The following is a 27,555-nucleotide window of genomic DNA, read 5'->3' as shown; positions in this document are numbered from 1 at the left end:
TTAAGATGATTCTAGGTAACACCTGAATTTAATATACTAAAAAAAAAAAGCCCTGGGATCACCTACTTTATTATTGCAGTCTTAAGAAATTAGCTGAAAACTTCTGTTCAAATCTTTCAATAAGGCATAATTCAAATCTCTGAAATCTGCTCAATTTTAAGTATAATTAAATGCAGCTATAATGGATTGGCCAAATCTTTTGGAGGGAGAAGTGGCACTTCTGCTTTGAGGACAACTTTGACATAATCATTAATAATAATAATAATAATAATAATAATAATAATAATAATAATAATAATTAATAATAATAATAATTTTATTTCTATACCGCCCTTCTCCCGAAGGACTCAGGGCGGTGTACAGCCAATTTAAAAACACAAGACACAACAATAATTAAAAATTAAAATAATTAAATAGATTTGGCCGATTTAAAACCCCAAAAATTAAAATACCCCAATTTAAAATTATTATATTGACAGCCCTGCCTGGCGGAACAACAGGGTCTTCAGTGCGCAGCGGAACACCCGGAGGTCGGAGATCTTACGTATTAAATGCAATTTGGCTAGAAACAAGATCATGAGCGTGACTTTGTATGATTTGGGTTACTCAAGATCATAGGAAGAAGGCAGTAGCAATTTCCCAAAAATGATGCCAAGAAAACAAGATGGGTTTGTTCATGCAACACCCAGAAGTCAATAATGACTTGATAACTCTTATCTATCATCTATCTTTATTGAACAATACTTGAGAAATCAGAATTAGCTCCTTCCCAGATACTGTTTTTAATATACTCTCAATCCTCCAGAATTTTAAGTAGCTTTATTCTGCAAATTATCATATCTTTATAAAGTCCCAAAATAATGTGACATAGTACACTTAGCAAACTAAGAAAGATATGTCATTTTACATGATTATGTGATTTAAATAATTTTCATGATTTTTTTTATATACCATAATGTTTATTATAATATTCAGCACTAAAATGATAAACTACTTAAGGGCCTTTTCCCACTTTTGAGCTGAAATGCCATTCATCTATCTTGGGTGGGCAGAAAACCTTTTTGTGAGATTTTCTGTCTCACATGCAAGTCCCTTCCTGAGCCTTCCTCCAAGCTCATCAGTGTGGGTTACAAATCCCAACAGATTTTGCACATCTTGAGTTTGTTCTTAGTGTCAGAATAGAAGGAAAACACAACATTAACACCAATATAGCTAAGACAATTTAAACTTTTTGACTGATGATAAGATGATGGCAACACCAACTATTGCTATGGCATGGTGCTGTGAACAGACACAAATGGGAGAGCACACTAAGGTAAATGTTACAGAGGAAGAGATGTGTTGGGGCTGTGCCAAAGCATTAGACAAGATGCTTCACAAACTGTAAGCATAAATGAAGCCCCACTCCATGAAATATTAAAGCACTACATTATTTGGAACTCTTTGCAGCTGCTTAAAGAGCTATTTCTGATTGTTTCTGTGTTGAATGTGCACATACACAGTAACAGGCAACCAGGGAAGGTTTTTCATCAGCTGTTGCAAGCCTTCCAGAGGATGCAATGGATGCTTTAACACTTGAAGGAGATATGGGTTGTACGCATTAGCATACTTTGCAAAGTGCTCCTTTTGAAAAGTTCGCATAGCATTGTTTTGAATTGGTTTATCAAATGTAAATATGTTTTAAATAAAATGTTAAGCATAATTTTGACAGGTGTGACTGTCTTAGCCTGTTTGATGTAAATTTGTGGTTCATTAACTGTTCCTGAAGCTGCATAACGATATCCATATTCTCTGTAATTAAAAATAGAGATAAATATATTACATTTCCCACTTTCTTTGTTTATTATAATTGAGCTAGATAGTATCAAATCCATAGACACTCCATATTGTTAAACTGCAAACAAATGTGAAGCTAAAAAGCATACATTCTGTGCAAATAGTTTAATGAAATAGATATAGCTGAGTAAAATAAGCTGTTTTCAAGTTTTAAATGCAAATATAATGTAGTCGGCTTCCCCACCTTTCCATCCCTCATCATTCAAGGTGGCTAACAGAAAAAAACTACATATATAAAACTAAATATATAATCACACACATATACAGTAATTTAGGCCTGGTTTCGGGTCTAAGCAGCTTATATTTTTGGTGACGAAAATGAAAGATGTAACAGAATTTTAGTTTACAAAGTTTATAAGACTAGTATTGACCAAAACATTAAAATCTTTTTTGGATCATGGAACTTTTTGACAGTATCAAAAAGAAAATGCCTGTGATATATGGCATGCCCCTTCACAAAATGCCAAAGTGTGGCCAGAGCAAAACAGTTTATTTAAAGTACTGTGGCTAATCTCAGCATCTGTCTAGATCTGTAATGTTCTTATATTCTTATATTTGGATGGGGTGAGGTGGGCTGGAGAAGGAATTTAGAAATGACAAAAACACTGGGCTGAGTCACTATTTTCATTTTCTGAGAATATTTATGGAGCTTATGTGGAATCTAAAAGTATTCTTAGGAATCAGTGATTAGTATTTGAACATAGATCTTTTATGTACACATTTAGATTTTATTGTGTTTTACTAATCTAGGTGAAATGTTAACATATATTGCTAGTCCATGTATGATATACCACATGCTAAGTAAGTAAGTAAGTAAATGTGGATAAAAGGAAGGATACTAAGAATATACTGTGTGTATTATGTTGATTTGTGATATGTGAAATAGCTTGAACCTCCAGAAGAGAAGAAACAAATGGCTCCAAACATTCAAATGAAATATTAAGTCTGATCATCTAAAAGACTGCCTCCTCTTAGTACAGCATTGGGAAACTTCATGGGGGAATTTTTTGTGTTCTCGAGGAGTGTGCAATACACTCAAGGAGTGTATTTATATTCAGGGCTTAGCTGCTCCCACCAGCTTTACCCCATGAATATCAGCAGTCTTCATTTTCTCTTGTCTGATGCTCTGTTATTCTGAGATTACTACAGTAAGGGGAGAATTTTACCATGAGAATGGAAAAAACCCTGATAAAGTAAAGGATTTCTTCCTATGGACTGTTTGAAATGGCTTGTGATTCTAATGCTTAATTTCTCTTTTTAGTACACAGCTGGACCTTTAAAATGCACTCTAGACAAATCCTATTTAACCTGTGATTTTTTAAAGATGAATAATTCACCTTAAATACCTTTGATTTCATTTGCATGATGAACATGTCAACAGGATTCCCCCAACTATGGAAAGAAGGGAACCAGTCCAACCTAGATACAGTGCATATCCCATTTCATATCTAAAATAAAGATCATACGTATCATATTCAAACACCATATACAATCAAATGCTTTCCCCAACCTGGGCACTTTCCATTCCCAGAATTTTCAATAGTGGTAAAATTGAGAAAGATTGCAATAATGCATGACAGCATTATTGTTAATTGTGTTAATCTTTGTGCACAGACATAACAAGAAACCCAACACAATTTTAATGTCAAACGTATTACAATAGATGTGAATTAGCACCCACAATCCTCTGCTGTTTGGTAATGCTAAAAAAAATACCAAACAGAACTAAAATATACAGAAATATTGACTTACTTTGTTCCAGCATAGAAAGGATCAAAAACCTCAGTTATGATATTTACTGCATACCACGAAAGAGCAACCATTGATGAGAGACCTGGCCAAACAGTACAGATTAAATACAGATGAAAATTACCTGTATTAGGGTCATGCAAGTCATTTGATAAGACATTTCACCTGCAAACAAAGGACTTTTGGATCTATTCCTTGAAACTACAAAACTACCTCAGATGCTTAAAGATTGGAAGAAGGTTCTTCAAGGCTTACCCAAGGTCTTTTTGTCATGCTTAAAAGATATTTTGCTAGAAAGGACTTAGAAGACCATTTCATTTATAAGCACCTGTATGATTTGTACAGACTAGTATGCATATATAATCAAACTGACACATAGTTAACAAAATTAAAACATCTGAGGAAAGATCATATGAATTTAGTGGCATTTTTTAAAACTGAAATAAATACCCAGAGAAGCCCCATATAATTACTGTTCTGAAGTGTTTACACTAAATAATTATTTATAGTGTTATAGTGTTAATCTTCCAGTTGGTTGTGTTCCCTTTTTGTGGAAGTATGTTGTTTTCTTTCATTCTTCTTTAATTGTACCATGCCCAAAGTTGTAGAGTTGGGCAGCCTTGAAATTAAAATATTAAAATTAATTAAATTACTAGCAAAATCACCCAAAGAAAAAAAGAGAATATGTTTTCTATGACAAAATAGAAAGAAATAGGCTCTGTTGATGCTGAGTTCTGCAAGTTAGTGGCCTCCATTTATGGGGTTATAACTCCTGACATTGTTACACAAGACATCCAGCCTTAAGAAGCATATTTTGTTTTCATACAAATGGAGAAGAAAATACCAGTGAGTTCGGACTTGTATTCTTTTTTCATTTTGTGAAAATCACCTTTAAATGTACTGTGTATACCTCCTCTTCAATGCTATTTCAAAGAGCTAATGTGACCTATCCTAGAAATAAAAAATTAGCAAAACTGCAAATAAATTTAGTGCAGTCATTTTTTTAAAAAAAACTTAATATGTTTGGTCTGTTTCTCAGAGGGGGACAGTTAAAGTGTCATAAGCAATTAAGTAAACATAGTTAAACTGTGTCATAATAACTCAGATTCAGAACACATTCTAAGGGAATTATACTTTTATTGCTTTCCAAATCACTCTAAGGAAACTTTTCAATTAACCTATTTTCATATATTTTTTCCTTTAGCTCATCCCATCCCTTACTTAATACAAATGACAAGGTCTCCCAAGGAACCAGATAAGAATAAATCAAGATATTTCTACATAGCTTTAAGAAACTCCCTTCATAAATGTCCATTATAAGATTTCTCACCTGCCAAAGCAAATACCATTCCACTCATCATGGAAATCCTTCCTTTTTTTCTTTCATCACTGAAACCAAGCTGAGGGCATTTCAAACTGAGTAATGCCAGCAGAGTTCCGCATAGCCCCAACACCAGGGATATAATCATCAGAGCTCGACATATTTGAATAAAAGCTGCAGGAGAGAAAAAAAATTACCAGAGTTTTTGATTTTAGTGCAGAGCAAGTGATGGATGTTGCCTTTCCATCCATTAATCAAAACTTGACTGGAAGCAAAGTGGATAGCATTCAGACTGTCATTATGGCTTTCTAATATTCAAGTATCTCTTGTAGTCAGAACAATCTATTATGATGTTTCAAATTACTTTCTGTGTACTCAGCTACTCATGTTGCTATGTGAAAGATGCATAAATAAAATATTGAAAGAGAAAAACAATGTAGTTGGGGAATATACAACCTTTTCCTCAAGCAGATTCCCAGTCTGAGTTATTTAGGTAGGTATATAATATTTTTCTCTTGATTAAAGAAACAAAATTACTGAATTTATCGTGAGACTTTTCACTACCCCTACTTATATCTCTCAACTGTTTGCACATCTAGTAACCAGCACACTTCAATTGATGAAAATAGCAAAGCAGGAGCATTAAACTATCTGAAAGAAGAAAAGAACTAAGAGAGAACGTACTGTATAGCTTTGCTTCTAAAGAATCATTTGGAGAGATGAGAAGTAAACAACATTGAAGAAAAATAAACCAATAGTTGCTATAAATCTTATTCAATGTATGTAAGCAGATGATTTGTTTACATATATTACATACATAAATAAATAAATAACCAATTACCATTAATGCAGAGCATTGTATCACTAATACATCAGATAACTGCCCCATTTCATGGACACAAGATTAGTTTTTAGAAGCAGAATGTTCTTTTATTATACAAAGCTATACCCTTGTCACAAATCAATACCAACCATCATAAAATTATTGCTTTTCTTCCTTTTATTTCAAGCACTAGAATTTTTATACTCTCTCTCAAAATACAAATTTAAATTTCTTACACAGAAAAAGTTACATGGACTGTTCTTTATTTGTTTTATTTTTAATATTTATAATTCCTATCAAATGGCAAGAATCTGAAGGTAAATCAAATAATATGCCTCCACAAAAAGATCAACCACTTTGGAGTGAAGAAACTTTTATATTATTTTCTTTTCATAACATAATATAAATATAGACTTCAAATGTAGATATTTTTCAATTCAGCAAATTATTTCACTGAATAAATATGTGAACACATACATCAAAGAAAGACATACCAGGAAGGTTTGGAATCTGTCTCTGTCTCTCTCTCTGCAATTGCAGGTCTTTTAAATAAAAAATGGTACTTCACACTAGTCACCCCCAAAATCACAAAGGCACATGAACAATGTGGGGGTGTTTTGCCTGAGGAATGCTGTTGCTGTCTACCTACATTTGGCCACCTAGGTTATCATGTATGGTTAGGGTTTCAGATCTGAGGATATTCATATGAAACAGTATCTGGTAATTTTCTGAAAAGGATGCAATGGGAGAAATACAGCAAAATAGATGTGTTCTAACTTAAAAAAAAAACATTGGTTTTAAAGCTATCATCCTTGGCAATTGCTCTTCAGTAGAAGTAAAACATAAAATGGAATGTAATTAAATGTCCTAGCTAGCTATATTTTAGGAATCAGTAAAATATTTCCCAACATTTCAAGTGACCCTAGCAAAACATTTTATGACACCTAAGTGGTTCATGCTAAAGCTCATTGCCTGAGTCTCCCAGTCAATAACTGTTACTCTGCCTTTTATAAATAACTACATTCTATTCCAAGAACCATTAATTTCAGAGCTTCTAGCATATTTGAGGACCCCTTTGGCATAGTGGCCTTAATGTCTTCAAATAACAAGCTTCTGGCCTGAATTACAGTTACATTGTTACTCTAGCGGTGGCAGATGACACTACTCTACAAGCCATATTAAACTTAATATGACATCAATCAGAGCCAAGTCACCACTTACTTCCTGCTGCAAATGTATTACTGTCTTGCTGCCACCAGATCAGTCTGTCTAAAAGTGAAAGAAGTTGGCAGTATCGTTGGGGTATACAGCCATGCCAGCAGTGGTACTGTTGACAATGCAAGTGCTCTTTGCCCTTGCAGGTAGATATCAGGCACAGCTGAACCTGACATGATGTACAGTTCTAAGCAGTTGCTTGAGCATCCTAAATATATACAGCAGTATTCCACTAACTTAATAAGCTAAAACAGGTCTGCACAACTTGCAGAGATAAAAGGGCCACGTTGATAAATAAAAAATAACTGCTCTTTGGTGGATGCCAGTTTTGTAAGGCCTTGCCAGCTCGATAAGGTAGACAAAATTAAGCAGCAATACCATATAGGTTGGGACTACAGTATTGTTATTGTAATACTATGGTAACAAAATCTTGTAAGTCTGAACATGCTTCAGTCTTCCCTCATTTTATTGTTGTGTGAACTACGGAATGGTTGTCTGAGGTGTTTTCTCAAATTAGTTTTTTAGAACCAATTCAAGCCCTGCTTATATGACTGTTGCCTTAGTGGCAGGTCTTCCTGTTTGCTATAGCCTCCACATGCCTGAAAGCCCTTGGCAATGTATCTTCAAGGCAGCGATGGCTCCTTTCTGGAAGCAGCAACGTTTGGCTGCAGCACATTTGTTGAGTTTTCAAAAAACAACAACAACAAAAAACACCCCAAAAAACCCAGTAGCATGCTGTACATACAAGGCAGCTTGGTGGGCTGCATGTTGTGGTGGGCCTAAAGGTTGTTTATTATTTTTACATCAATATTGTAAAATGTCCAGAATGTCTTTGACCAAATTATTGACCTTCAAGCTGTAGCTGGTACACTACACCATGGGCAGGGAATTATGCTTCTATAAGTTAATGATAAACCTCGGCTCTGCAAACTGCATTGGTTGCCAGTATGTTCTGGGTTCAATTCAACTTGGTGGCAGTTACCTACAAAGCTCTTAATGGCACAGGACCCAATTATTTCATATTTATGGGATGTTTCAGATAATATTTATGCTGAAAATATAAAATGATGGAGAGGACACTTACACACATAATATGAGCTTGTCTCACAATTGTCCTATTCTGGTCAAATTTTCATAAGTTTGTTCATAGGATTTGGGGAAGAATCATATGATTGAAGATTATTTTTTTATTACGGAAAGACAATTTCATTTCAGATTTATGAAAATGGAGTTTAAAATGATATTTTTTCTATATTGTGATATCTTTTGGGATTTTTTTAAATTTATTTTTTCTTTCTTTTTTTAAATTTTTTTCTTCTTTTTCTAGAGTAAAGCAAATATATTTTAATAGCCTCAGTGGTTCCCATGAAGGATTCCAGTCTTAATGTTTATATAAATGTAAACTTTTTGAAATTCAAGTTCTAAAGTCTTTTACAGCATATTAAGGATAGAATAATTAAAGCCTTTTCTAGCATCTCATATTAAAAAATTCAATAAAACATGCAAAACAAAAAATATGCACATGGGACAGATATCAGAAAATAGGGAGACTGGTACAGACTTATGTTCAAACATCAAAGAAAAGGAAAGCCATAGAGAGTATATATAATTCTACACTCTTATCTACTGGCAGTGCTGACATGACTCAAATGCAGGCAAACTATATTATTTCTATATGTTGCTTTCAACACTGTCAATGTTTTGAGTAACAAATAAGTTCAACCCAGTATTAAATCAGAGAATTCTACGAATTCTATAAAGTGTATAGATTTGCAGAAATATTGTTTCATGTATTTTGATAACATATAATATTAAGTAAACATATTGCAATTTCATAGTGTTAAAAACACAATAGCAACCCATCATTTATATATAAAAACACAACTTACTGTCTGAACTTAAGAGCAAGTACGATGTATTGCACTGAATGAAACCCAATGAAGTAGCTTCGCAATTCATCCACAGACCTTCATACTTCCAATTTGTAGTATTGACTATACTTGATATTCTCCAATTGCTGGATGTAGTAGTAGCAAGTAAAAATATAAAACTCAGAAAAACAAGAAGCAATGCTGGTATTTGAAAAGCTCTCAAAGCCATTATTTAACAAAAAAAAAAATGAAGCAATTTCCTTCTCAAATTGTGCAAACAGAAGCAGATTTCTATCTGTTGATATTCTGTTGGTAGCAAGCAATAAAACAGTTATTTAATGTTTATATTAAGATGCAAAAATAAATGTTATTTATCAAAAGTTATTCTCAGATAAAATATTGATTCAATTAGCATTCAAGTTTCAGTTCAGTTAATAAAATAAATTAACTAAATTACAATATTTAGATTAATTAAACCGCTTGAAATACATAAACTTAATATATAACCCTATGCAGCACTTCTAGTCCTGAGTCGTATGAGCAAATTTTGACAGTCAATTTGCCAAAGTTAGGTAAATATTTAGTGATATTTAAGACCTTACATCACTTGTTCCAAAAATCAAGGCTTCCCAGCCAGTTCATTGACTTCATTGATCAAATGAAGGCTGCAATCCTGTACATAACTGCGGGCAAAGACTACTGAACTCCATTGTATTTCTGAATAAATATATGTGGAGTTGTATAGTGAAACTTAATAAACTTAATGAAATTTGTTCTATGATTTTTTTCTTTTCCAAGGGAAAAAGTGGTATTCTAAAAATATAGTATATGGGCTAATTTAATCTGAATGGTTACATAGCATAGGGAGTTGCCAGTTCTCAGATCATTACAATGCACCTAGACAATTTCAATTTGGTGGGACATGTTATATATACAGTAAATTATCATGCTATATAATTTTCTCTCAACTCTTGAAAAACTGGATAGGGCAGGTGGTATAAATATGATGAAATGGAGAGAACCATTTTGGATTTTATTGATTTTTCCCTGCCAATTCATTCTTTGTCCCAAATCTTCAATAAACCTGATCATGCAGGTAGGGTTACAAGATGTGCAGTGCAGAAATTCGGATGACTACAGGCAGTCCTTAATTTACAACCATTCATTTAGCACCAATTTCAAAGTTACAAAAACATTGAAAAAGTGACTTACAACAATTCTCACACTTACGACCACTGCAGCATCCCAAAATCAAAATTTGGGGGTTTAGCAACCAGCATTTATTTATGCAGTGTCCCAGGGTCACATGATCATCATTTTAACCTTCCCAGTCAGCTTCCAACAAGAAAAATTAATGAGGAAGCCAGATTTGTTTAACGACCAAGTGATTCACTTAGTAACAGTAGCAAAAAAAGGTAGTGTTTTGAGCAACTCATTCAACAACTGTTTTGCCTAGCAACAGAAATTCTGATCCCAATTGGAGTTGTAAATCAAAGGTTAGGTGTACTAAATAGCAGCAAAGACCTAGAGTTTTCTGTATTTCTTTGTAGCCATATCCAGTAGCTACAGTAGTCAGATTTTTGCAGCCTAGATACGGTAGTTCAAATGCAGGGCCCTGGTAGGAACTGAGCAGAAGAGCTTGAGAGAAGCAAGAAGGGAACGTGAATAGTGGACTGAGAGTGAGTGATTGGGCAGTCCCTTTGCTGAGTTTCATGCCTAAGGCAAAACTAGAACTCACAGTCTCCTGGTTTCTAGGCCGACACTTAACCATTAGACTAAACTGGCTCACCCCATCCCTCACCCCATCAATTGCTCCTGGCTGCACTCTTCTTCTCCTCACTCTCATATTCCTCCATCCTTGCAAAAGAAGGGGAGATAAAGCAGGCAAACTGTATCTGGACTGCATAAATGTCTCAGGCCAAAGGCTGCTGCAGTGAGAAGAAGCGGCTATGTGACCCTTCTCTTTTGTTTTCTTTCGTTTTTCCTTCCTACTTACCCTCAATTATTACAACTTGGGGAGGGGGGTTGGTGCCTTAAGTCTCTCACCACTAGGGGACCCTCAGAGATGCTTGCTTTGGGACTCAGAGTTCTACATACCATGCTAGGTGACACTTCATTCAGCAGTGGAAAAAAAACCCTTAAAATGTTTAGGAATTTTGCCCCATATATTCTTGCTAATAAATTTTCAGCCGAAAGATTAATTACATGATAACTTCCTAAATGAAGGGTACACCAAGTTTTGGCCTCTAATGACTACGGTATATGTGAGGATTACGTTATCCAAAATGGACAGGTCCACAACTAAAAAAAAAAAGTTTGGGTGCTGTTGGAAGAAATGTTCATCAGGGTTTAGTTCCAAGTGTGAAGAAAGACACTGGAAACATGGAGACTGCTTGGAAAGATGGTTTAATGGTGGACAGGACCACCATTAGTTTGAGGTCCTGGGCAAAAAAGAGCACATGAGTGAGAGGGAGAGAGATTTATACCCTCTCTTCGGCCCCGCCTTGGAGCTTTCTGTTCTTGTGTAAGAAATGTGTGTAAGAAATTGTCTGCTACAATGTCTTACCTGTCAACGACTTCTTCAGCTTCATCCTCAATAATACACGGGCAAACAATCGATACAAACTCAAGGTAAACAGCTCCAAACTCGATTGCAGAAAATATGACTTCAGCAACAGTCAACACCTGGAATGCTCTACCTGACTCCATTGTTACATCTTCAAACCCTCACAGCTTCAACCTTAAACTGTCTACTGTGGACCTCATGCCGCTCCTGAGGTCTGTAAAGGGGTGTGCATGAGCCCACCAGTGTGCCTACCGTCCTGTCCTCCTGTCCCCATTTATTTGTATTAATTTCCTTCATTCATGTCCATGTTCATATTCATACCTGCTATCATGTACATGTTTGACAAACAAACAAATAAAAATAAAATAAATGTACTCCGATTGGCTGTCAGACTCCCATGGGGCCACGCAGGGGTAACTTTGTAGGTTGTCTTGAATCCCAAGCTTGGTTGAATCTTGCTAGGTGATGATGTAATGAAGGGGCTTGGGCAATTCCTATTATGGCTTAATGGATTTGTTCTGGTTTGGATCTTGAGTGAGGGCTAATCCTATCATGTCCTGAAGGTGAAGGTCTTTTTTTGTAGATAAGATGGCCCAGCCTTTTGTCTTGTAGATAGGTTGGCACCAAAATCTGCTTGAGGGGGGCAGGGGGGGCAGGAAGCTGAGTTTATGTCTTTAGAAACATGTTTCTCCTTTAGGGAAAATACAATATTGTGCCTTTTAAATATTTCCTAGACTATTTCATTTTTCTAGGAGAGGGGTGGTGTTAACTTCCTACAGTGCCGAATATCACAAAAAGGTGACATTTACCAGAAGTACAAGAATTTATACTTTTATACACACTTAATTTGATCATTTTGCCCTAGTTCCTGGGATTAGCTATATAGTTAACTTAATGGCAAACTACTGTATACAAGCTGTATACAAACTATTGTATATTGCATACAAATAATACAATGGCAAGCTACTGTATATAACAGGAAGCAAGCTCCACATTTACTTGCATAGATGTTGCTATATAGTTGGGTAATGAAACATCTGCAAGCAAATAACCAAACTCAGAGAGCACCAAAGACTTCACAGTTAGTGAAAAGATGCTGAAATCCTAAATTCAGAAGCCCTGCTTCAAACATCCTCACAAGATTATCTGTAATCTTTTCTATATGGACAAAATTAAATGCTACAGATACTGAATAGCGGTATTTCCTCTGGAAATGTACTAGTCCAGAAATCCATTATATTGCAGGTGTTTTTCATGGCTGCTTCCAGAGCTCTGCTGGTCACAGCAATAACTCTTCAGAGCAGATGCCCCTGGCAGTGACTTCTGCTTCTTATTGCTCTTGCCCACATTAATAAACGCACTTTGTTTCTTCTTTCCGTATGTTATACTACTCAAACATCTCTTTTACAAGGGCAAAGTCACTGTTTGCGAGTCAGCTTTGAGATCCGCGGAAATAAACTTTTAAAAAAAGCGGAAGAATGACCTCAATTGTTTTAAAATGGCGCTTAAAGACTAGAACGGAACGCGTGGGGAGGGGGGCGAAAGCGGGAGGCAACAAGTCATTTGGCCTTTGAAGAGACCACGGAAACCAACCACTTCAGTGCGGAGGCGGGACTAAGGCTATTCCTTCTCAGCCATACGCTAGAGAAAAGCTATAGGACCCTTCTTGCTTCCTTTCGGCGACATGACGCCATCAGATGAGTAAGGGCAGCGGCTTCAGGATGGCGGATAATTGTGGCTGCTAACCCGGAACTATTACTTTGGGAAGGTGAAGAAAATGGGGTGGAAGTGCTATAGCCGTGTCTGGGTGAAGCAAGAGTTATGGGGTGGTGGACCATGGGCCCGCAGGTAAGACGATATAACATAACTTCAGGTAAAAATAGAGTTAACCGTGGGCGGAGAAGGGATTGCTAAACGTTCATTGCTAAGCCCTCTGTCTGACAAGTTAGCTATCCATATTTCCGCCTAGCGTGAATCTCGTGTTAAGCGCCTGCCATGCGAGCCCAAGTATTTGATTAATTTACAAACTGTAGTTAATGATGAAATAAGATGGGCGTGTGGACATAGCCATTGACGGGCTCCGACGGAGCGTAGGCGGATAGAGGGAGGAGTTGCAATACTACTGCAAACTTCAGCGTGGGCAGTATAGGGAAAAAAGCAACAAAACTTCGGATGGCTACTCTTGGAAATTGAAATGGTGGGAAAAGTGGCTTAAATTATTATAAGGACTATATCGGGGGAAAACACAGTGAAGTCCTTTTCTGTTCCCGGCTAAGAGCACTAGGAAGGGATGCTAAGAAAGCGAAAGGAGTTGACTCGCCATAAAAATCATATTTGGGTGTGATATTTGGAGTGTGGATGTTTTCGTCTTTGAACTGGTGACAGTAATAGGCAGCCTAACAGAACCTTTTAACTTTTGCAATATTTTCTTCTCCGTAAGGTATAGTGTCTTTGTTTTTTCTCCAGTTGTGGATAACTGCTAATATTTAAAACAAGCATAACTCAGTCTATATTTTACATCATTATTACGTTACAATTCATAACAATATTTGAATACGTAATGTTTGAAGAAACGGCTGTGTGAAACTCTTTTGATGTAATTATTGGATTAAAGTCTTTGCCACACATGATTTATTTTGATTTATATTTTTATCCCGCCTTTATTACTTAATTGCGTAAATTAAAGCAGTGAACATTATTCCTTCCATTTCCTCCAAAACAACAACCCTGTAAGGTGGTTGGGCTTAGAAAAAGTTATTTGGACCATTTCAATCAAGATTTAGGATTGGCTGTAGTACTGAGATGGCAATGATCACACTTGCCAATAACCTTTAGTGGGCTCAGAATGGTAGCATATCTGTCATGCTGTCCTTGATCTTTCACTGACTTTTAATACTATTAGTTGTGGTATCCTTCTGGGCTGATGTTATGGTGGTTCCTTTTTCTGGAGCTGGTTCCAGAGAGTGTTGGTACTTTGGGGTGCGATTGAGCCTGAAGCCAATACTTTGTTAGGTGCTCACATATAATATTGTCAATTGAGTATTTAAGCAATAAATCTGAAAATTGCTCAACCAGAAGAAATAGTTTTTGTTCTAAGTGAGTAGTGAAAAATTCTAGTTTCTGAAGGTTTCTTCTGAAAAGTACTGCTAAATAATAGATAGTAGAACTTGAATTTAGAGAAGTTACTTTTTTTTCCACACATGAATCATCCTTGAGTCTCCTTGCATCAAAGTATTCTAAATGTTGAATAGTAGATGGGTTGCAATTGTAACAAGCAATTTTTTATAAGTTTCATTTGTAATTCTTTGTGCACAAGGTTTCACTGAAAACCATTCTCCATGTATCAGTTTTATATTATTGGACCCCTGAGGTAGAATATAAGCAAAAATAATGTATTTACATAATAGGACAAGTAAGGTAGTTAATAGGATATGAGATTTTTTTATTCTGACAATGTTCTTGTACAACATTGCCTGTACATCTAGAATGTACATTATAGTAAAGTTACAGTAGAAATGGAAGTTTGCTTTTACATCTGATTGACAGAAACTAATATTTCTTTGCAAGTTGGAAACATTTCAAAATATTTTATGATTAAAGTTTTTTATTATTACTTATCATTTTATTGGTCCCCATTTTTCCACAGGTTAACTTAATTTATGATTAAAATGTATTCTTTCAACAGGTCTATTCTGTTTACACAACCAAAAAATGGATTCAGAAGACCAGCACTGAAAACTGGCACTAAGCTACACAAAAGCAGTTTGACTCCTCCAGTTAAAGACCTGGATTTTCATGAATCTTCCCGTTCATTAAAGAAGCTAGTGAAACCTTTCTTCTTTACAATTGGGGTAATAATTTGTTGATAATTCCATGTTGCTGCCAACTGCTGTAGTTGGCAGCAGTTCTGATGAATGAATATTTGCAAACCATTTAGAAATATCTGTAATCCTATAGTGCTGTCTGCTACAATGTCACCTAAGCTTCCTCGAGTTCTATTAATAGGTAAAGAGCTTATGGTTAAACAGAAACCTTAAAATGATATACTGTGTCATGTCTTTTTTCAACACCATGAACCAACTACCATTGTCCTTGTTGGAAGAAATTTATGAAGCTTTAGATTTAGTAACTTATCTCCTTTAGCAGAAATAACTTCACCAAACCTTTCCTGAATCATTGATAAATTGTGCACAAACTCATTGATATTTTTTGTGCTTTTGTAAATGAACTACTTGGTCATATCATGTAACATCATTTGAATTGGGTTAAAGTTAGAGCTTTGATTCATCCATTTTGAAATAAAAAAAATTCTTTTTGTAAAAGCATTCTGTTGATGTTTACGATTGTTGTCATGTGACATAATACATTTCATTGGCAACCATTGAATCTCTGATTGATTGGAACATCTCTCTTAGCATACCCCTTATCACACCCTTTTCCCAACATGACCAATGAACATTGGCTCAATATGTTCAATAAAAATATGAAATATACACCATTTGAAGTGTTATATTTTAACCAGAGTTTATTTATTTACATGAGATCTGAATATATTGTAGGTTACAGTAATACAGAATAGCAGATGGTACAAAGGGTTCACAAATTTTCTGTCACTACAGAATATTATTAGTATTAACAAAACTGAAGCAAATAATATGCTGCAAATTTTTATAGAAGATAATGCTTGTTTAGACAATCTACAGCAGCAGTATGGACAATGTAGGCACATTTTCAGAGTATTTAAATGTAAAAGTCATACTGTTGTACTTTCAGTCTGAAGACCCCATGAATTCAGAGTTCATGTATTCTCTTACTGTAATCACTGATGTTACAATGCAATTTCTTTTGTAGCTTAATTGGAACATTTCCATTGTATTAGTATGTCTGCTACTGTCTCCATCTTAATGAATCATGTTTTGTCTGAAATTTTGATTAAATCTATCTCTAACATTTTTTAGTTTTCAGGCTGTGCTTTTGGAACAGCTGCTATTTGGCAATATGAACATCTCAGAACCAAGTTCCAAAACTATTTTGAAAATGCTCAAGCAGACTGGCTGGATAGAATACAACCACAAAAAGGAGTCCATTTCAGAAAGCAGGTAGAAACATTTTACTCTGTGTTCTAATAGTTTCTTTCTGTTCTGTATTACGCATTATGATTCAATATATTTCATCAAGATAAATAATTCCCCAGCCAAAATAGCTATGGATTATCATAATTAGTCTAATGCATCTGAATGGTGTTGGTTTTGGAAAAGCTATAATAGAATATTGCTATTATTGTTATTAAGAATGTAGTCATTATTGCAGAGGCTCTTTTAATTTTTCCTGCAATAATATTCAGGAAGTGTTAACTGGATTAACATATTTCAAGAGTCAACATTAGGAAAATATATAAAATATTTAATATTAAGATTGCTGGACCTATTAGCTTGCTTGAATTGAGTGATGGAAAGAATTGTATTTTAAAGGACTAGAATTAGTTAAGTCAGCAGAATATCAGATATGACTGCAATATTTTTGTAAAGTAGTATGGTTGTTTTATTTTATACTAGTTCCAGTATCCATTACAATTTCTGTTGTAGTTTCTGTTGTAGTTAACAATCTCTAAAACAATTTCTATTGTAGTTAACAAATCAAAGTATGTGTGGATTGAGAAAAAAGCCTGTGGGAAGAAAGTAGGTTAAAGTGACTTGTGTTATGTCTGGTGACCTAAATATTTCCTCTATTATTTTTTCATATCTCATTTGGCTATTCTGTTGCATATTTTCTGTTGCTTTGTTTCTTATTTTATAGTTCATGTTTCATGCTCAGCCAACCATATTCCAAAAAAATGGTTATTTTGCAAACCATGATTCATTTGGATATATCTCTACATATGTGCAAGGGCACATACACACTGTTTTAAATTTGTTATATAACAAATTTTGTTATGAATTGTTACATAACAAAATTATATAGGTCATTACATTGGCATTCCATCATGTTTTAGTCCTTCTGGCTCTTCCAGGATTTCTCCTTCAGTTAGGGGATTTTTCTAGTTGAGGTAGTCTGGTGTCATGTGAAGCCGAGGAAGAAAGTTCCACTTACAAAATTCAGTGGAGAAACATTCTTTGAACAAAAGTATTTCCAAAAGATTGTTTAAAGAAGTGAATATTCCATCCTTTAATAAGATAGCATTATAAAAATTCAGTGCTAATTGTGGGGTCCATTCCCCTTTGTGTGGGCAAATCAGTATCTAAGAAGTAGTACATATTTTATTTATTTTTCACATTTCTGAACCACCCATTTCCCTCAAATAGATATCCTACAAGAGATCTTTAGAAGTATATAGTTAAGGTTTATTTTTTTTCTTTTAAAGTTCTGGTAAAAGAATGGTGTGGTGGTAAATAAGGAAGCAAGTTTCAGTGTTGATTCCTGATTCTCTTTTATCCCATTACAATAATATAGTTGATGAACTAATAATGTATCAGAATGTGAGAGTTTGAAGTTTACTTTGGATGGTTCCTTCAAGCAGATGTTATTTCTTTTTAAAATGGCCATATTAAGAAGAATTGGCATAGATTTGTTTGTTATTTTATACAATTTGCGAAAAATGATAGATTTTTAAAAATGAAATCATCCTGTATTTGGGTATGTACTGTAATAAGAGTTTATTTTGTTTAAAAGCTTAATTCCTAAATATTTCTTTATTTGAAAAACCTGCTTAATGAAAGAGATTAATTAAATTTAAACTGCTTTGAAATACTGTGTATATTACAACCTAATATCTTCCATAGTATCAGCTTCCTTATAATTGTCTGTTGTAATCCAGTTGATCAGGAGGTTATTAGATTGGGGAAGGCTGTTTTATTGACGTATCAGAATAATAATATTGCTGGTTCTTTTTCAGATTAATCTTTGGTGGAACAGTCTTAGCAACGGGCAACGGGCTGTGTCAGGTTTGTGTTAGCTTACAAGTATTAGACATTCTCAGGAAGAGAAATGAGGCAAACAGGTACAGTATGTTACTGGATGGCTTTCATACCATGCTTACAAATTAATACACATAAGGCAGTCATGTCCAGTAGATATTTTGATTCTCCATGTAATTTACTCTGTTTTAATGATACAGTAGTTAACTATTAGATTGGCAGTTTTTAATGGGATATAACATTTTGTTCAACTCAGATTATTCCATCTATAGAATTGATAATATTGGCCTGTTCCTCTTTCTTACTATAGAAACTAATGATTCGGGCTAGTTCACACAAGATGTCATTTTTTGTTATAATTATTTGACTTGCATAGAAAGTAGTATATATTAGGATGTTAGAAATTCATTTGATTTATTAACTGTATGTCAAAATAATATATATATCATATTTATTCATAGGAAGACATGTCTTTCTCCCAGTTAGTTACCTATGACTTGCATCATTCTCTTCCTTTACATAAACAGAAAAATGTTCAGAAAGATGAGAGATCAAATGGCTGCAAAAATCTGTTTACCTTTGAAAATTTCCCAAAAGATTAGTCATAATGGCTTAGTTTACATGGGTTGCTTGCTTAATTAATGTAACCCTCTTTGTAAGGCCTAATCAATACTTCTTCTTTCATCCAGTTCTATTTTCTTCTCAATGCAGTTTTTCTCCATCTTGTCTTACTTTTATTCTGTTTCTACTAGAGAAGAAGGAGTTGTTCTTAAGGATGTTTTTTTTATCTATAAGAAATTTTATATAAATCTATTTTCTATTTTTCAGTTAATGTTTTAATTACTTGCTATTAATTCAATACACTTTTTATTTTTCTGCCCCCTTTTCCAGTGTGATTTCTGCACACAATATATGTGCCATATCTGTATACAAGAGTATCAAATGCACAGATTTATTGGACAGGTGGGAAAAAATCTACATGATTGTTTTCAGTAGATTTGGCAATCCTAAAATGATAAATTGGAGAAGATGGGTATTGCACATTATTTTTTTTTTGCTTGTATTTCATTTCTGTTTATTCTTTGGATATTTTTAAAGAATTTTCCTTTTGGATAAATGGTATAAGTGAAATAAGCAACTGTTGTATATTTTAGGAAGGGGAATAGAACTCACTAGACAACCCGTGAGTTATTTCAGAGATATTTCTTTACCTAAACAGAAGCAAAGCAGTGGGAGCAAACATTGACTTTCCTTGTAGGAAGCACAGAATGTTGGAAATGGCAATCACATGACTATGGATGATTGCAGTGGTGCAACAGCACCAAGGCAGCCACACATTTGCCAAATTTTAATCCCATGGGAATCATAGGTCCTGGATTTTGGACGAATGAGTGAGCCCATTTGAATTAGTTGATTCAAAACTTCTTGCCCTGTGATGCACCCATTTCTAGATATGCAGTCTTTTAATTACCTCAGTGTTTCTTCAATTGGTACAAATAAAAGTAGGAATGTATGGAGCTACCTTAGTATTTTCTATATTATCTATTTATTCAAGTAGTTCTATAAAACAATTACCATATGGGTATATGAATAAGGATGATTTCATATTTAAAATGACTGCATTATGTAATTACTGCATAATATAATTATGTTCTAACTTGTATTTGTAATAACTTACTTTTGGCCTTGTAAACACTAAAAATTGAAGCATTTTCTTTTTTATCAGTAAATTTTTCTTTTATTCACAGGTATTATAGCTGCAAATGTATTTGTATTCTGCTTATGGCGAATACCTGCTTTGAGCCGGATAATGGTCACATATTTCACATCTAATCCAGCTTCTCGTGAGTATAATATAATGCATGAAAATTATACAGCTTCTTGCTGCCTTAGATTTTTAATGTGGAATCATATTTGGTTTGAGTCACATAAATAATCTGGTTTCCTTTTGTGTAAAGGAATACAATATGCTTACAATATGAGCTATACAGCTTACAATATGAGATACCGGTTACAGTTTTATCATAAATATCTTACATAATAGGTTTCTTTCTTGCCCAATGTTAACACTGTAACGTAGACAATATAAGATAAATGATTTCTTGAAATAATTTACTTTTGAATTAATTAAAGGTAATTATTTAAATTAAATATCAGATTAGTAAAATAAATTGCATGTGTTTGATGTACTCTTAACAAAATGTGAACACAAGCTTGATAGCAATCCCAATTGTTGAGCTAAAAAGTTCTTCACTTTTAAATGTTTTAGAATAGTTCCAATAAATTGTTATTTCCAACTTTCCTTCTGAGGTAAATATTAGTTGATTTGCTTCCTTTATTCATTTAAAAAAACCCACTAGAGTATGAATATTTTTAACAAGAAGTAAATCTTGTTTTGCAATCATTTGTCATCACAAATTCTTCATTCCATTTTTTTGCTATTATTTGTGCGTTTATGTTTCATTTTGTATTTTTGAATGAATATTCAAAGAAAACATGTTCTAAAAAGATCCAATCCCAGTTCACTTTCCCATAATAAAGGGTTTTATGACAGAAATTCAAAATGTTTAGGATGTAGATAGTTTTGGATTTATAGCAGAGATATAACGTGTTTCCCCGAAAATAAGACCCTGTCTTATATTTTTTTGAATCCCGAAATAAGTGCATGGCTTTATTTTCGGGGAGGTCTTATTATTTTGGGGCACGTGGAGTAAGATGGGGCTCTTCTTGCAGTCTTACCTGAGGTTAAATATTTTCAGGGAGGGCTTATTTTCGGGGGGAGACTTATTTTAGTGCATGCGCTCAAAGGCCCGATTCAGCTTATTATCAGGGGATGTCTTATTTTCAGGGAAACAGGGTAATCAGGCACCTTCTTTCCTATCTCTAAGCCATAGTCCCAAATATATTTTTATCTTTTTCAAGTAAAATAGGGATGTCCAACTTTTTTCAAATGAAAGTTACATTTTGTCTTTGAGTGCCATGTCATGTGGCACACACTCAAAAGTAATGACTGGAGCCAGGATATAACTTAATTTATATAATTTAATTGGAAAACGCTATATATTAAAGACAAGTGAAAAACTACTAATCAGAATGCTTGTGTCTCACATCACTCTGGAGTAGCACAGCTGATGATGATCAGAATTATGGAATCCAGCATAACAAGAGATGCTTGTTATATGCTGGATTCCATAATTCTGATCATCATCAGCTGTGCTACTCCAGAGTGATGTGAGACACAAGCATTCTGATTAGTAGTTTTTCACTTGTCTTTAATATATAGCGTTTTCCAATTAAATTATATAAATTAAGTTATATCCTGGCTCCAGTCATTACTTTTGAGTGTGTGCCACATGACATGGCACTCAAAGACAAAATGTAACTTTCATTTGAAAAAAGTTGGACATCCCAACTGTAAAATGTATGGGGACATCCTCTAGTCATAACTTTGTATTTTAGGATTTATTGAACACCTCTTAGGGCAGCACCAAGATTTCTGACAGCCATATTTGATGTTGGAGATTCAAGCTGAGAGCTTTTGATAAAGTACTAAATTGTCAAAAAAATTATTCAGCCTTTTCCTAACCTGGGTACCTCCCAGGTATTTGAAATCTCAAGATTACCTGTCTGCTTGGCTATTTCAAAAAACTCTGAGAATACATGTCCAAGCATCTAAAAAACATTAGGTTGCAGAAAGCTGTCTCATTTATCCTTATCTTTATCCTTAAGTGGACTTAATTCAGCTAGTAAATGATGGCATTTTTGCGCAGAGCCCTTCATAAGGAAGCACAATACAAGGCCAACTAAAAGTGCTTTGTATAGCTGCAAATTGAGGCAGCAGATGTAAACAACCTGACTCTGCCCTCTCAATCCCATCTTGCGGTTCTCTATTTTTGGAATTCTGTTGATGTTTTATTTGAGATTTTTTTTCTAAAATAAGTTACTAGGGACAATTTTTGTTGCAGCTGTGTGCCTCCTTTGAAATAACAAAAGCGGTATGAACCTATTAAGAATTTTCTAGGAAATGGAGGGGAATGTTGCCAATATCTTAGTAATATGTCATCTTGGAAATAGAGAAAAAGTATCATAGAATCTGTTCCAAATACAAGCTGATTGCATTATGATAAGATTCACTAGGCCGATGAGCAAGGGCTAAAGAGATAGCTGTTCTGAGATTCTGAAGCTCAAGGAAACTCACTCATAATTGAAGATGAGAAATCATGCTCCTATATTTCATTTTTTAGATCTGGCACTGTTTGAAGTTGAATAGCATATAGTTATTATTACCTTATCAGTTAATTGTAATTAATATGTTGCTCATTAAAATTCCACAAAACTTATAATTGATCTTTTACAGCTTCTGGGGATAAATATTAATGACCTGCATTCTGACAAATAGTAATATACCAAATTTAGAGTGCAGAGAAAATTCTATCAATGCATTGTAAGAAGTATATTGTAACCAAATGTGTGTGCTACCTTTTAATAGGAGAATTGTTCTCTTGATGATCCTGGAGTCTAGTTTTGATCATCAGCATCTGTGCTACTAATCTTTTCAAAACTTTCTATAGCTGAATATTGAAAACTAACTTATAGCAAGTCTGTTTTCTTTTGCCCACTTTCTTAACAGTTCAACTTATAAATATCCAGAAATAAAATGCTTAAAGTAAATATTTTTTTCCTTTCTTAATATAGGAGTCTTGTGTTTTCCCATGTTGCTATCCACCTTTAGTCATTTCTCATTTCTACATATGGTAGCCAACATGTATGTTTTATGGAGCTTCTCTACCAGCATAGTTTCTATTCTGGGACGTGAGCAATTCATGGCAGTATACCTTTCTGCAGGTAATAAATTTCAAATCTGACTCTGCCTTTGATGTGTTTTTTTTAATCGTTTGTGTATTTTTGTACTTGCCTTTGGGTTGAGTTTGGGCAGTGAAGCCCTTCTCCCAAAGGACTCTGGGTGGTGTACAGCCAATTAAAAACACAGAATACAAACAACAGTTTTAAAATAGTTAAAAGTATTAAACAATTTCGGCCCGAATTTAAAACCCACAATTTAAAACACCCAATTTAAAATCATTTACATAGATAGCCCTGCCTGGTGGAACAGCAGGGTCTTAAGGGCACAGCGAAACACACGGAGGTCGGAGATCTTGCGTATTTCCGGGGGCAGTTCGTTCCACAGGGCAGGAGCTCCCATAGAGAAGGCCCTTCCTCTGGGTGTTGCCAGCCAATATAACTTGGCCAATGGCACCCTGAGGAGTCCCTCTCTGTGAGAGTGAATTGGTCGGTGGGAGGCTACTGGTGGCAGAAGTCGGTCTTGAAGGTACCCGGGTCCTAAGTCATGGAGCGCTTTAAAGGTGGTAACCAACACCTTGAATCGTACCTGGAAGACCACTGGGAGCCAGTGCAGCTTGCGCAGGAAAGGTGTCACGTGGGCGCAATGAGTCACGCCCATAACCACCCCACGGCCGCATTCTGGACCAGTTGGAGCTTCCGAGTGCTCTTCAAGGTGAGCCCCATGTAGAGAGCATTGCAGTAGTCCAGCCGGGAGGTGACAAGGGCGTGAGTGACCGTGCGTAAGGCGTCCCGGTCCAAAAAGGGCCGCAACTGGCAGGTCAGGCGAACCTGATAAAAAGCCCCCCTGGCCACGGCCGTCATATGTTCTTCTAAAGACAGCCGTATATCCAGGAGGACATCCAGATTGTGAGCCTTCTCTGTGGGGGGTAAAGATTCACCCCCAATAGTCAGCGATGGTACCAGCTGACTATATCGGGACGCCAGAAGCCACAGCCACTCGGTCTTGGAAGAGTTGAGTCTGAGCCTATTTCTCCCCATCATTGGGGTGGTCTGGGGTGGAGATGTACAACTGAGTGTCATCAGTGTATTGATGGACTCTCAACCTACTTCAAGCTACTTTTGAAGAAGTAATAATAGACTTTGTTTACATAATATACTAAGCCAAACATAAGAGTCTACAAATTGCAATGGCTGACTTCAGAGAGTACACTAAATCAAAAACAGGCAAGTCCACTTGTGTGTGAACCAATAATTATTTACTTATCTATAGAAAGAAGATAAAAAAATCATTTTTGGTTAGCATATTGATACCATATGATGCTCATAGTGTTCTTTTTCATTGTTTATTTTGTTGTTCTATTATTCTGTTTTGTTTACACTCCTTTTGCTTTCTTCCTTTTTTATCATTCTAAGCCACCTAAAATAACCCCACAAACAGATAGGCAGCAAATAAATTTATCAGATAACAAATAAATGTCTTGTTGAACATTTGAGATGGGATAGTAAAGCAAACATATTTTTTATGGCTACGGTTTTCAGTGAATTTATATTTCTATTAAAAAAATCTTTCTAGGGGTTGTTTCGACATTTGTCAGTTATGTCTGCAAAATGGCCACTGGGAAGTTTGGACCATCACTTGGAGCTGTAAGTGTTATTAAATGTCTATAAAATAGATGGTTTTTAGATACATTTTGAAGCCTACTGTATTTTGCTTTAACAGAAGTTTTAAAATGTCTTTTTAAAAAGCTACAGTGAAGATTAGCATAATGTTCTAATATAATGTTGAGATTTTTCTATAAATTGCAGTCTACCAAGAAATAGGATTATTTTTAGGTTTAATATTTTGTGTTTTAGATGAACTACTTGATTTTTTAAAAAAGTACCCATTTCAGTTTTTGTGATAATTCAAACTTGCAATAATCTTGCTTCTTGAAAAGTTGATCACTTTGAATTTATTTGCAATTGTAACTATTTTTTTTTAAATATTACAGCTATCTGCTTGGTTCTCTCTATTAATTGTCTGGTTGGGGGAAGAGGGTAAATATCTTCAAATCAGTCCTGACTCCCGGGTGCTGCCTGGATGAGCCTATGTAGTTTTCTTGGAAAGACTTTGAAAGTCATTTGCCATTCTTGTCTTCCTCGGGCTGACCCCAATGACTTCATGACTAAGGCAGAACTGGAACTCACAGTCTTTCAGTGCCTTTAACTACCACATCAATCTCACTCATTGAGTTTAGTCCATCTGAATTAGCTGGACTAGTTCCAATAAAACAGCTAATTTTTAATTGTGGTTTTCTAGGGTTATCTAAAGAAAATCCTGATCCATAGGCAGAAAAAATGATATTCATAAGGAACATGTCACAGACAAAATTATTTTAAAGTAGCTGTTAGTGTGTGGGTTGTCTACTGTATAGCTAAAATCCTTAAGCATCTTTTCCCTGTATTTGGCTTTTGAAAAAAGTGAAAAAGAATTTTTATGCAATTGCATTTTGGGACAAAAAATAGTCCCAACTTTTAAGACTGAGCATGTTAATGTATGTCCTGTTTTCATGTGATTTTAGTCAGGGGCTATAATGGCTGTCCTTGGAGCTGTATGTACAAAGATACCAGAAGCCAAGCTAGCTATAATATTTCTTCCAATGTTCACATTTACTGCTGGAAATGTAAGTAGCTTTGAATAATTGTTTAGAATTTTTTTTTACCTGTTATGTATACCTGAGCAATTTTCTTTGTTATATTTCAAAATTGGGTACAACTTGAACATTTTATTTAAGTCTAGATGACTGATAATATGAAGCAGTGTGGCTTTTGTTTACACTGAATTGAATTTTTAAGGCAAAACTTTTGGATTCTTAAGACATTTCTAGTTTGCATATTAGGAACAGAGGCTAAGCTGTTAAAAAATGTATATTCAAATCAGAATTTAGTATAATTGTACATTTTATCATTATACTGTTGACTGCATAGCAGATGCTAATTTATGAGTATGGGATAAATGTTTCTGATACGTTTATAACTGTAGTAGCTTTGCTACTTATTGTATTTTACTAATAGATCATTTATTCATTTCTAGGCTTTAAAAGCTATTATTGCATTGGACAGTGTAGGACTTATCTTGGGTTGGAGGTTTTTTGATCATGCATCACATCTTGGAGGAGTTCTGTTTGGCATGTAAGTATTCATATTGTGTTATGATAAATGTGACATATCACTGTATTTTTCTTGTGTTCAAAAAGATCATGCAAATTGTCATTTTCTTGGGTCTGACTTTACTATTAAGAATTATTTTAGTCATGAATTACCTTTGTCTATAAGCAGTTTTTATCTCTCTTATGTATTTTGTGAAAAATTTCTTTTGTTTCTTTCTTTCAAGATGGTATGTAATGTATGGGAATAAGCTAATATGGAATAATAGAGAACCAGTGGTGAAAGCATGGCATACAGTGAAGACATGGAGGCCAAATAAATGAAGCGGACTCTCAGCTGCTGCATTTCAGAATATATTTGCACTGAAATGAGCCCACGTATTGGACACAAGATAGTGTATTGATTAGATCATAACTACATACTAATTACTAAGATTTCAACTTCTAGCCCCACAATGAAAATAAATACGCTTGGTAAATAAAATTGTATACCTGAAACAAAGATGTGTACCTTATTACTGAGTAAGGCTGTATCCCTTTTTGAAGTATCTTAGAGCTGAATTAAAATTGGATCATCTGATTAATTCATTTTTAAATGATGATAGAACAATAGTTCTTAAAGCAACAATCCCAATACCACTTTTAGAGGAAATTTTTCATTCTTCAGCTACCTGTATTTAATATGAATAGACACATACAGAAGGTATTCTCAGATATCATGATTTTGTATCTCCCTTGTAGCCATTGCTCAATGAACAGATAGCAACTGTGATCAGGAGGGCCTTGCACAGATTCATCCTGTGTACCAATTGTACACTTTCCCTGAAGCCCCTTTAAATAACCATTCATGACATGGTCACTTCATGACTGGAATGTTGTGATTTGCTCTACATGGGCCTGCTCTTGAAAACTATCCAGAAGCTACAAGTGTTTCAGAATGCAGTGGTGTAAGCCATAGTGGGCACTTCTCGTTACGCCCTTGTGTTGCAGCCAAGCAAGCTGCATGAGTTGTCACTTGGTTTCTGAGGTGCAGTTCAAGATGCCTGTTATCACTTCTAAAGCCCTTCATGGCACTGGATGTGTTATCTGTGTGCCATCTATTTCCATTTCTATCTGCCTAGCATATTCAAGCAAAGATAATGCACTCCAGGTCCTCTCAATTAAACTTTGTTATCTTGTGGGACCAAGGAAGTGTGCCTTCTTTGTCACTGCACTTGCCTTCTGCAATAAGGCGCATACACATACACACAATATGTATGGCACTCACTTTCCTGGGAATAGTATGTCTGTTCTAGATGATTGTGTGAGAAC

At 34.9% G+C, this 27,555-nt stretch overlaps 2 protein-coding genes across 3 annotated transcripts; one reads left to right on the top strand and one right to left on the bottom strand.

Annotated features, from left to right (window-relative positions):
- Positions 1-341: 341 nt before the first annotated feature.
- Positions 342-9,075, bottom strand: LOC139318191 (claudin-15-like). Its single transcript, XM_070945508.1, has 5 exons — positions 8,834-9,075; positions 4,916-5,080; positions 3,589-3,670; positions 3,183-3,284; positions 342-1,791 (listed from the first exon to the last, which is right to left on the bottom strand). The coding sequence occupies exons 1-4, from the start codon at positions 9,042-9,044 to the stop codon at positions 3,191-3,193; spliced, it is 552 nt and encodes a 183-aa protein (XP_070801609.1). The 5' UTR covers positions 9,045-9,075; the 3' UTR covers positions 342-1,791; positions 3,183-3,190.
- A 3,995-nt stretch (positions 9,076-13,070) lies between these two features.
- Positions 13,071-26,746, top strand: PARL (presenilin associated rhomboid like). 2 transcript variants are annotated; one of them, XM_070945182.1, is made up of 10 exons: positions 13,071-13,229; positions 15,067-15,232; positions 16,340-16,480; positions 18,274-18,322; positions 20,044-20,139; positions 22,991-23,140; positions 24,672-24,742; positions 25,660-25,761; positions 26,172-26,269; positions 26,472-26,746. In XM_070945182.1, the coding sequence occupies exons 1-10, from the start codon at positions 13,159-13,161 to the stop codon at positions 26,566-26,568; spliced, it is 1,041 nt and encodes a 346-aa protein (XP_070801283.1). In that variant the 5' UTR covers positions 13,071-13,158; the 3' UTR covers positions 26,569-26,746. The 2 variants fall into 2 exon arrangements, with proteins under 2 accessions (XP_070801283.1, XP_070801285.1); XM_070945184.1 differs by lacking the exon at positions 20,044-20,139.
- Positions 26,747-27,555: the final 809 nt, after the last annotated feature.

This window comes from Pituophis catenifer, unplaced genomic scaffold, assembly GCF_029215685.1.
Source record: "Pituophis catenifer annectens isolate HBS135680 unplaced genomic scaffold, rPitCat1.0.hap2 SCAF_6, whole genome shotgun sequence".
In the NCBI taxonomy this organism is placed as follows: domain Eukaryota; kingdom Metazoa; phylum Chordata; class Lepidosauria; order Squamata; family Colubridae; genus Pituophis; species Pituophis catenifer.
Note: the sequence above shows the minus strand (reverse complement) of the source record. Positions and strands in the feature narration are given on the sequence as shown.